This window comes from Triturus cristatus, chromosome 11 (genome assembly GCF_964204655.1).
Source record: "Triturus cristatus chromosome 11, aTriCri1.1, whole genome shotgun sequence".
NCBI lineage: Eukaryota > Metazoa > Chordata > Amphibia > Caudata > Salamandridae > Triturus > Triturus cristatus.
The window spans coordinates 204,558,360-204,570,522 of NC_140594.1; the positions used below are offsets into that span (position 1 = coordinate 204,558,360).

The window sequence follows — 12,163 nt, forward strand, 5'->3', positions numbered from 1 at the left end:
AATTTTGACTGGCATGCTACACAATAATCTGGTTACTCAGTCATGTTGCACTGGCTTTCCGTAAATAAGCAAGTCATATTTAAGGGCACAAGTATTGCTCAAGGGGCCTTTTACCAAGAAGGTCTGAAGGTTATCCTTACCATACTTAAGAAATACACTCCAACAGATCTTTAAAATCCTCTGATTTCCTTCTATTTGTCATTCTTTGTGTTAACAATTCTCATAAAGGGGACAGGGCTTTTTCCTATTTGCCCCTAAACTTTGTAAGACTATTCCCTTTGACCTTGTGTGAGCTGAGTCTAACCACATCAAGTTTCATGTGGATTTGAAAACCTGGTTATTTCAGTAAACTGTTGGTTCTTTAAAGCCAAGACATACTTTATAGGTATTTGGTCACGCTTTATAAATTCTCATCGTCAATGCACTCGATGCTGGCACCACCCAGAAACTCCCACAAAAAACTGCGGACCATCCAGAACGCCTCCGCCAGACTCATCCTGAACATCCCACGCTGCAACCACATCACCAGCCACCTGGCAGACCTTCACTGGCTACCTGTCAACAGAAGAATCACCTTCAAACTTGTCATGCATGCCTACAAAGCCCTCCACAATGCCAGACCTGCATACCTCAACCACCGCCTTCTCTTCTACACTCCCACCAAACATCTCCGCTTCGCAAAACTGGCTCTGGCCACTGTCCCACGGATTCACAAGACCATGACTGGAGGAAAATCCTTCTCCTACCTCGCTGGAAAGACCTGGAACTCCCTGTCTCTGCACCACAGGCAATCACCATCGCTGCTGCAATTCAGGAAGGACATCAAGACCTGGCTCTTCGGCTGAACCGGAGACCCAGCACCCTCCCCAGCGCTTTGAGACCCTCGCTAGTGAGTAGTCATGCTTTTCAAGAATCTGATTGATTGATTATTCAAAAAACCCAAAGGATATGCTGGACCCTGAAGACATCCCAATTCTTCAGATTGAGCACTGGCTGACAAGGCTGTCCAGAATGTAGCCAGTTGGATTAGGAAGCCTTTGGACAAGGAGTTAAGGAGACGCATGAGGGTGGAATGTGGAGGAATGATTTAGGGTCCAAGATGGCAGGAACACCAGAGATTGATGGGCAGCTGGTGACAGGGTGTTGACAGCTCCTAGTGTGCCTGCCAGGAGAAGTTATTTAAAATGGAAGACCAGATAAAAAAATTCTTGACATGGCGGAGGAGGCGGGAGATACTTGCCTGCTGATCTAATCTGTCATTATGTCAGGCTGGGCTTAGTGCACAGTGAATATTTGGGCAATGGAGAGCTGCAGCTCTTTGCTTATGAAAGAGGATACACAACTTGGGAACCTGGCCACATCAGAGGTGGGTCTGGTGGCATAAGGAGGCCTGTTTGGTGATCCTTTTCTGAAAAAACTGGACATGTATTTTTCTACATTCACATTCCTCGATAAAGTCAACGCTACTATAAAAAAATATTTTTGGCCAAAAGCTTTTGGAGGGGTGGTCGAGGAACCAAGGTCTCAAGGATAGACGTATTTGAAACAACAATGGCAAGACTACTCCTGCTTTGGATGTTTTTTCCCTTTACAAGATGCAGGTAGATGCCATGGTTCTAGAGATGCCTTCAGGGGCAGCAACAACTCATGGGGAGGTGGGGAGGTTATGCCGATAAGCCTGATACCTTCTTCCCACAAAAGGAACGGAGGGAGGCCAGAGCTGTTTGTACACATATGGCTGAATTTGACCAGTGATGTATGGCTCCTACAGACTATCAGGGGTTTCAGTTAAAGTTCTATGACTCGCCAAGGTAGTGGCGGAGGCTGAAGCCCATCACGTTCTCGGTCTCCAAATTAACAGGTGAGGTGGAAGGGAGACATTGTGTGCACAGTGGCCCATTATTTCCTTCTTTTCCTACATTTACTCAACTTTAGTCTTTGTTTCTCATTTTCCCTTCGGTTTCTTCTCTTTTTCCATTCTCTCTATTGCTCATCTTTTTTTCTAATTCTTTCCTCTCCTTTCTCTTAATAATTAATTCCTTTGTTCTTTCATTCTTTCTTATTTCCCGGTTCTTTCTGTCTTTCATTCTTTCTTATTACCCTTGCCTTTCTGACTTTCTCCTTTATTTTTTTTTCCTACAAACATTCTTGATTTCTCGCCTTCTCTACTTCTTTTTTTATCCTGTCTTTCTTCCTCTGCTTGCTTCTCTTCTTCTTTCCTTCTGTCACTCCTTATGTTCTGTTTTATTTTCTTTCTCAATCTTCATCTTTCCTTCTCTCCGTTATTCTTTCTTTCACTTGCTTAATTTCCTTATTGTACTTTTCCTTTCTGTTCTCCTTTCTTCCTCCACTATTGTTCTTTTCACCATATCTCTCCTTCTGTTTCTTTCTTAATTTTTTTCCTTCTTTCTCTTTTCACTCATTCTTTCCTTTCCCTACTTTCCATCTTTTTCTTGTTAGCTTTTCTTTATTTATCTTGCTTTCTCTCTCTTCTCTTTATCTGCCATGCTCTTTCTGTTTCTTTTTTACTAATTCCTTTTTCATTCTTTCTTCCTCGTCTTTCCTTCATTTATTCCTTTCATTTTCTTCTTAATTTCTCTTTCTACCTTCATCTCCTTTCGTTCTTTTGCTTTCTTTGGTTATGTTTTCCTCATTCTTTCTCTGCTTTCTTTTCTCTTTCCCTGTCTTTCTCTACTTCTTTCCTTCTTTTCCATTTTCTCTCTTGCCTTTTGTTCTCTTGTGCTGTCATTCTTTCCTTTCTCTCTTCACCGTCTCTCTTCCTCTCGTTTTTTCTCTCACACTCTCGGTCTCTCTTTCTCACATTCTCTATTTCTCTCTCTTTCTCCCTTTTGCTGTCTCGAGAGCAAAGGGACAAAACTGATCCATAGGGACCTAAAATGTAAACCTATCCAATAAAGCTCCTGTTCAATTAATGGTTTATGCTTCCTTTTTTAAGTTATTTAACTTCTTTGTACATTTATCTTATTCCTATATTGAGTTTTAGCTCACAACAGTTTTCAATGAACAAATGTAGCTCTCACTATAAGAAAGGCTGGAGACCCCTGCCTCAGAGAGTACCATGAGCGGAAGGTCTTCTGACATTTCATGATGGAGGTAATCATTCTACTCTGGAATCTCTTCAGACAGAAGGACACATATTTAGCGATTCCGATTTTTCAAACCCATTGCAGGTTTTTTTTGCAGTTCCTTGCGAAACACATGAAGTACGAATTCAGAGCTCTATCTCTGAGCAATCCAGACTTTTCATGTAGCGAAAGCATAGTGCTGAATGGAGTATACTTTATGATTCGTCAAGTTACTGTCTTCACTTAGAACATGAGCTTCCTGTAGTGTATATCAGATCTTATGCCTTTGTTTTTAACCAGGGCATTTAAACCCTGTGCATTCCAAGACATCAGCCTCACCATACAAGGACAGGTGTTGTCTCTCCCCTTTACACATCATGCTCTACAATGCTGCAAATCAAACAATACAGTCCTAAAAGGCTCCAAGGATTCCCACACCCTCCTATTCATTATATCAGCAAGGGAAAAAAAACTTTCCTAATCATAACTGACTGTTAACAGTGGAAAACAGAAATAACCCAACAAAGAGGTACTTCCTTGCTAATGGCAGCTCTCCTGCCTCTTTCCCACCAGCCTAGCTATCAATTCTAAACGCTCTTCTGGGTTTCAGTCAGCGGGGTTTCCTGCAATGTGTCCACAACCATATCATGATAGTAGTAATGCCAGTCCCTCAACTTATTGCTGCAAGCCTTTGCCCATCTATTCTTGTTTCATCTTTGACTTGTCAGCTGCTCCATCCAGGGTCCAGTATTTCTCTCCCCTCTTCTGGGTTTTTCATGCCAAGAGCAAACACTAACACCCATCTGTACTTTATGTGCAAGTTCCCCAGTTCTTTTGTTAACTCCTGTAGTGCTCTCTTTTAGTTCGATCTGTGAGCATCCTTCTATCTAGCTTCAACTAAAATCTTATTAATTGTGGGTGTAGCAGCCAGTTGCACCACTATGCCTCTTGGGCGTGGCCTTGGTCAGCTCTCGGTAACCCAATTCTCAATATAGATATTGGGCATTCAATCAGATCACTTAGGACCTTGACAGATTACAGTGCAACACTACCCTTTAATACCAGTCTTCTCCATCATTTCCTTGGCACGCCTCATCCTTATGTTATCACTTATGGAGCGATGTTATGGATTACCACATTTTTCTTTAAGGTTCCCCACTCCCTAAAGTTATGGATCCCAGCGTGGAGAAGGTATTCACCAGGTTTATTATCATTACAGCTATTGTCTCCTCATTCACACTCAATATTTTACCTATCACGTGGATATCCTTCACTATATGCCAAATGCTGCCTTCATTTCTGTCTTGGACATAGTAAGTTGTTCAATAAACAGTTTTTGTATAGCTTTTCTTGGAGCTATGCCTTCAATCTAAAGCACAGGGGAATCAGTCATGTATTGCTATGCAAGCAGATCTATACCATGCAGGTGCCTGTTCCCCATTAGGGGCAGTGCCCGGAGGTGTCCACTCAACCGGCTGCAACTTCAAATAGCCTTAACTTGCTGTTAATGCCCTATGGATTCACCCTCAGTATTGGCAAATGCAGAGTACCATACTTTTAAGTCCAATATGGTGACATTTCTGTGTTAACCATGATTTAGGGTACTCCATCTCTATAGTAATCAGAGGGTTAGAACTTTCTCGTGCCTTTTTTCAACCATTTTCCACAGCCACCAACTGTTATGGATGGGTCCCCAGAATCCACAGAGGCTCTTGAAGTTCTGCAGGAGCAGATTCACACCCTCTGTTGAGCGTTTGGCTCCCTCCCGTTTCTGCCAGAAGCAAACCTCACCAATTGGCTTACACAGACATGCAAGGCCAGTGGTCACTTTCTTTAAAGTAGTGTATGTAGGCTCAAGATGGTGGGTCCTCATGTTTCAACGGTACAGATACTCACCGCCAGCACTAGTTTTTTTACCAATCCCATTCCTATGCAGTACTCCATGCATAAGGCTCACCACCACTTACCCATCATTAATGCCCCAAAAGTAATCCCACAGGAGCAACTTAGGTGGCCTTTCAGAACTCCAACACCTGCCACCCCTCCTGAGTATCATGGCCACGTCCTCGTATGTTTGCTGTTTTTTTGATTTTGTATATTATGACAATTAGAAATCTATGACAGGAGTTCTTAATTATCATGACAGTATACCATGAGTATAAAGCGTGGAAAAACTAGTTTGATCTAAAACGATGTTGCATAAATGAAATGTCACAGATTTTAGACTAAGGTACTTGAAAAAGGCATTCAAACTCTAGGGAAGAACTTAACTAAATCCAACTTAAGAGCAACGGCTTCCCCCACTAGCACTAATCAGGATGCAGCACACAATGAGAAAGCTGTATGCTATGGGACAATATGACAACACATGCCTAACATTATGCAAAGTCTCAAACTTGGAAATTTTCACACCAGGTGGCTTTCATGTACAATTTGTTGGAAAATAATTATCACATTTTTCCAGCTGCCTCTCAAAAACAGATTTGTTGTTGTAATCCAATTCTACATGAGCAGAGATCTATTTAATTTATAATCACTTTTTAAAATCACTTTTTTTTTTTTTAAGTCAGTGCAAGGGGAAAAGTGGCAAAAATCAAACTCATAGCTGACTTGTCATATCAAGCATACTTACTTTGCCTTAGTTATGAAATTGTAAGCTTCGTTCCAGTGAGCAAGAAGGTCAGTAGTATCTTCATCATACACCCTTATATTATGATATGAGAACATGCCAGGAAAGAAATTATCTATTTCTCTGGTGACATTTAAAATGTATCCAACACTGCAAAAATAGAATAAAAAATATTAAGAAACATGACCGGAAAAAGTACTAAAAAGAAAAATAGTTTGGCAAGATGGTGTGAAAGTGGTGCTTATATCTAAACCAGAAACTCATTATGGCAGAGCATTTATTACAATGATTAAATTGCAAGAAAATAGTAGTAGTTCAGCACTAGACTGCACTTAACATGGACTTAGTGTATGACAGCAATATATTAACAAAAACACAATGCAAACAGGAGAACGTTGATGCATGCGTTTATTCCAACTTTCATTTGCAGAGGGACAATAGTAGTATGATGTCTCATGTACGTGTGTTGCATGTGCGTATACCCTTGGCTGCTGTACCCATGCTGCAATCAAGGCGTTTTCAACTCCAGGTGAAGCTGGAATCTGTTTCATGGCCCCAAAAGTAAAGGTGGGGGGTGTCAAAAGAATATTTCCTTTATACAAATCCGGCTTTCTTGTTGACATTTCTTCCAGTTTTCTCTCCAGTATCCAATAAAAAATCTGCATGAAAATGGATTGCTTCGCTGGCAGCGCCCAAATACATTTAGTACAATTCTTCCTTCCCAGAGGGCAAGCTCAGTCATTTCCACTCCAAAAAAGGATTCATTCAAAACAAGGAATATGATATTATTATTATGGGCAAATTGTAGGATCATTTCTGGAAAGCAAACTTCAGCCCTACTGTATGTTCAATGAGCTTTGAGCTATGTAATCCTTGCATGTCCATTGAAAGTTTTCCAATTTTATTGAACATTAGACATTGCTAGCCCTAATACATATGACCCAACAAGGATTAGGATTTCAGCCCACATGGCATCAACAAAGTGGCTAGTGACGATTACTCCGTATAATACAAAATAACCTCGACAAATTATGATGAAATCATTTCTCTAGGTAATACTTTGCATCTTTTAATATTGAAACTGTAGAAAACTGTCCATGTGCATAGTCTGGAGTCAAGCACACATCCCAAAATATTCCAGAACTGGAGATAGAATAGTAATTAATCCTTTTTGTAATGAGGCCGCCTGTATATGATACAATGAGAGATAAGACCCCCGAATTCTTCTATTGAAATGGTAGGATGAGCGACAAGACTCCAAATTTCTGCTATCAATCCCTGTTAAATGTTGAAACGCCCTGTTTACTAGAGATAAAGAGGTATCAGAGTAGCGGAGTGCCGATTCGATTGGAAGACCAGAGTAACAGTATGCGTCCGCCCAGACATGCGGAGGGGAGAGGGTCAGACCCTAGAGCAGATAGGCTTACAGGGTTAGGAGACTAACTACAGTGAAATTACTTAAGGTCGAAAGAATCATGGAAAATTAATAAAGGTCAAAACCTTTTTGGTAGACACTGTCACACAGGTCCATCCAGATCAAAGAAGAAGGGGCTATAGCTTACCTCAGACACAATGCTGGCTAATAAAGGAAGGGACTAAAATAGGAATTGAATTATATTTTGAATGTTCTGTTAGGGAGATGTCAAGAGAAATGTTCCATTTTATTAGAATGTAATACGAAACCTAAAACACTTTGAGCTCAGCTACTAGTTCAGCATCATATGTTTTACAAAGCATTCTCAATAATTTGTTTTAACAAAGTACTTTCTTGTCCGTGCTATATTACACACCAGCATAAAGAGTTTGGCAGATGTGACTTGGGTTTAGATGTGTCTACCTGTAGTGTACTTGTAGGCATTTATATTGATTTCTTATTAGATTTTCTATCATTGGGTTACATAGAAGTTTATTAACGTATCAAATTTTAGATTTCTAGAATGCACATGTTGAGTTTAACATAGTGTGGAAGCCTACTCTCGGTTTCACTGCAGAACAATGCACAGCTCACTTTACCCCTCAGCCCTTGAATGTGTCTGTAGATGGCCCTGGAAGAAATGCCTTCACTCCTTTTCATGACTCTTCCTCCTCCTCTGGGCCTTGGACTGTGTTATTTCTACTCCTTTCTCCCCAACCCTGCTGTACTATCCTGCTCGCAGATGGTATCTGTATATATGCAAGCAAAAAGCCTTTTGTCTTACCTCAAGATAGCAATTAATGATAAAAAAGTACTGTGTATAAAAGGAAGTATAAAAGTTACAGCTTTGAGCCTTATATGTCAGAGCACAGACAATTGAACACACTGCATGCTGTTATGCAGATTGCTGCTAAACATCCTATCTCTCTCTCTTGGTGTTAGCCTCTAGTAGTAATGTGGAGCCACAACAAAATGGTACCCTAAGACTCACTTCACCTTATTTAAGCGCCGACCACACATTCTTCATGCAGTTACTATACAGTGTCTTTTCGAAGGCCCATGTTATAACCATTGATATGGGCGTACAATGGTACTATTTAGAATTCAGAGCCCAGCAAATAGACTGCATTTCCTTTCTTAATTCATTTTCATGTTATGTTGTGTGGGTTTAGTTCTCGGAAGAGTCCTCTGTGCCAGAAGGTGAACCTTCAACTCTAGTATCACTCTCTCACAAGGAACATTGCTCACTGTAATGATTTTTGTAATAGTAGTGCTGTCCCTTGCTCACTCCTACAGACTCAAGGCATGGAATGGGCAGAATGGTATGACAATGGAACATATTTTCCACAGCAAAAAGTAGGGTTTGATGTGTTGATGCATGCACCACACAGATTCCACAGCCTTATGCATCACCAGCTCCTATTCCAGGGTGCTGCTTTTTATTTACACCTAAAGGTACAGATAGCTGGACAGTGGTGGGAGGATTCATCTGGAGGAAGGACTGACCAAGGACAACCTGTACAAAAGAATACATCTTGGTGCGTTTTTTGCCACCCCCTTCAGCTACGGTGGAAACATCATACTTTTTTTTTTACTGATGCTCACGCTAACATTGACAGAATGCTTGTTCTTTAGTCCACAAGGCTGCCTTGTAGATGGCGTTCAAAGATACATTCCACAGGACAGCATATCCTAGATAAGTCGACTCGGATCTCACTGCATGTTTATAGTGAACTTCTGGGGGAGGGTAATCAGCAATAGCAAGAAATCAGAAAACCAATAGGCACTCAATGTTTTGGAGGCCTGATTCCCAGAAAAGACAACATAATAGGTGGCAAACAGCTTGACAAAAGTCCAAATGCTGTCCAGATAAATAGTGAGTCACTCAGTCGTGAAAAGTTCTCTCACAACAGGTGGCCTAATTAGGAAAAAAAAAAAAGAACTGAGCAGTCCCCTGATTGAAATGACCATCAGAAAGGGCCTTGGGGAGGAACAAGTCTTTTGCTTGGTTACTCTGTGAGCAGAGGTAGCTCTCAAATAAAAAAGTAATTTTTCAGGTCTTCAGATTAATTTTGCTGGTTGCCAATCGTTGGGAAGGCTTATGGGCAAGTGGTGCAAAGCATGTAACCACATGTTACATGTTGGATTATGCAGAAGTACCATAGTATCTGAAAAAATCATTTAAAAAATGGGAAAGAATATACAGGTTGGTCACTCATAATGGGCAACCGCAGGGGGATTAGGGTGGTGTTTAAACCCAGGGCCTAGCCAGCAGCCAGTCCTTTGGCCAATCCCATGCCTTTAGCCATGTGCAGTGGGGGGTGACCACCCATGGCTGGGTTTAGGGCCTGGCCAGAAGCTAGGCAATGTGGACAACCCTCCATGCACACATTGGCTGTAGGTTGTCCGAGGGGGTTGGGTGTATGCCGCGGTTTGAACAGGATCAAGAAATTCACTTAAAAACCACAAAGATTGAAGCAATTGTTAGGTATGGTAATAAGATCTTAGCTCACTTTTAAAAAAAAGAAATTAATTGAAAATACCATAGGTTACAGTGAGGTTACAGTCAAGTATTGAAAGGTGAAAGTGACATTACACTCAAGTATGGAAACTAATATTAAAAACCAAAAAGCCCATTAAATTAACTAGTTATAGTTCACTGAGCTAACTATAACTTGTGCCTCCGCCATGCACAGCTTGTGATCTCAGACATTACATCACTCATGGCATGTGAAACACAATCATTGAGGACGTCACTGATGACATTATGCACTCGTTGAGACACCTTTCAATAGGATTATGGAACTTGAGGTTATTCAACATGGTACACCAGTGAACAATTTTCTATTCACCTTAATGCAATTACCCTCCTAAAGACTTAACAGGACCCGCAATTTTAATTCAAGAGGTTGACAGGTATTATTTGCCACTGAAAAGGCACCTTCTGCCAGGTCCTATGGACAAGCCTCAGTAGGCTGGTAAGATACACTACACACATACAAACTAATAGCCATGCTTAAAACCCTAGTGTAAGATAAACCACTTCTAAGTGGGACACCCCTAGATTCTAATTTATTCAACAGTTTGTATTTCTTCAACATCTTCAGCGAAGTTCTGGAAATGAAAATCTGCCCCTTATAAATGTGTGATAAACAATGAGGAGAAAAATGTTGAGGCTACCATTACAGGAGAAGGGGATTTTGTCCTAGTGTCCTTAGTGTGTTAAACAAGCCTTGGCATAGCCAATAGGTCTACCCTTTGGGACCTGATAAGTGTTTAGCCATGCAACAGTTGATGTTGTTGCACCAAGGATATTGTGCTGCATAACTAAGTATTTAGTTATGCAGCACAATATCCTTGGTGCAACAACATCAACTGTTGCATGGCTAAACACTTATCAGGTCCCAAAGGCGAGACCTATTGGCTATGCCAATGCTTGTTGTGTTTGGAATAGCATCGGTGCCGCGTCAAACAATATGTGTAAACTTTAAATAAAAAAAAAACACACAAACTTGGGAATTCAGTTCGCGTCAACCGCTTCCTCCTCTTAAGTCAGTAAGAGTGGAAATGCACACACGCATGCGCGAATCTCGCCGAAATCACCGTTTGATCATGCCTTCACCATGAAGTATGAGACAGTCCATGTTAAAGCGTGGTCTCAGCTGGATACGATTCTGTGCAGTTAATTTAAACGCATCGTGAATATTTTTGTAGTGTTCTTAGATTGGTCTAGCAATCTTCCTAGGGTTTACATTTCAGAAATGCACACACTGAATCCCAAATGTGCAGTTCAGTTGAAGCACTCAGGTTTGATCTCCATAATTGCGACGGTGCCTTTCCAGCCAAGTTTACAAAAGCTGTCAAACCGTTTGCCATACCACCTAGATGTGCCTAGGAAGGCAATTCTCCCACTTAATCTCTACGTTGCTCGATTCCCCAGGACACTAAACAACACTGTTGCAATTTTGAAGTAATAAAAAAAACACATGATCACTCAAAGTCGAAAAAAACAGTATGGTGTTTCAAACTTGGTAACATACTTAAAATCCACAACACATCCTTATTACAAACTTACGTATGCTTGTTGTGATCTCTGCAAGAACATCTTTGCTGTGCACAAAAGTTAAGAATGTATGGTGCCGATGCATGATCCTAGCTGCTTTAGGACTACTCTGGAATTCAGTGTTTCGCCACTGTATTGTTTCATTTCACAAATCAAATGGCTTACCTGTAGCACTAGTTGTGCAGCTTACACTGATCTAGAGACACATCCTGTGTGTTATTCTCCATCTAGCAGTTTGCCTCAGGAAAGCACATTGTCTATTAGAAAATGCTTTCGGGTCACAGGCGGTGCCATAATGACTTAACGGTGATGTGGACCAAAAAAAACAAGCATTGGCATAGCCAATAGGTCTCGCCTTTGGGACCTGATAAGTGTTTAGCTATGCAACAGTTGATGTTGTTGCACCAAGGATATTGTGCTGCTTAACTAAGTATTAAGACTTATCAGGTCCCAAAGGCGAGACCTATTGGCTATGCCAATGCTTGTTGTGTTTGGAATAGCATCGGTGCTGTGTAAACTTTAAATAAAAAAACACACACAAACTTGGGAATTCAGTTTGCGTCAACCGTTTCCTCCTCTTAAGTCAGTAAGAGTGGAAATGCACACACACGCGAATCTCGCCGAAAGCACCGTTTGATCATGCCTTCACCATAAAGTATGAGACAGTCCATGTTAAAGGGCGATCTCAGCTGGATACGATTCTGTGCAGTTCATTTAAACGCATCGTGAATATTTTTGGAGTGTTCGTAGATTGGTCTAGCAATCTTCCTAGGGTTTACATTTCAGAAATGCACACACTGATTCCCAAATGTGCAGTTCAGTTGTAGCGCTCAGGTTCCATAATTGCGACGGTGCCCGCAAACCAGAAGGAAAGATCGAAAAAGTACTGCGAGTACTGCTGCCGCGGAGAGCTTCAAAATTGTGGGGGATATAAAGCTACAACAAGCATCGCGGCACCGGCGCTTTACTTT

General features: G+C 41.1%; 1 protein-coding gene across 3 annotated transcripts in view; it reads right to left on the reverse strand.

Moving 5' to 3' along the window:
- SSH1 (slingshot protein phosphatase 1) overlaps nucleotides 1-12,163 on the reverse strand; it is a 441,967-nt gene that overhangs the window by 28,224 nt on the left and 401,580 nt on the right. For all 3 annotated transcript variants that reach the window (XM_085636457.1, XM_085636458.1, XM_085636459.1), the window contains one exon: nucleotides 5,719-5,865. In XM_085636457.1, the coding sequence (XP_085492583.1) occupies nucleotides 5,719-5,865 (147 nt within the window). The remainder of the gene's footprint in view (nucleotides 1-5,718; nucleotides 5,866-12,163) is intronic.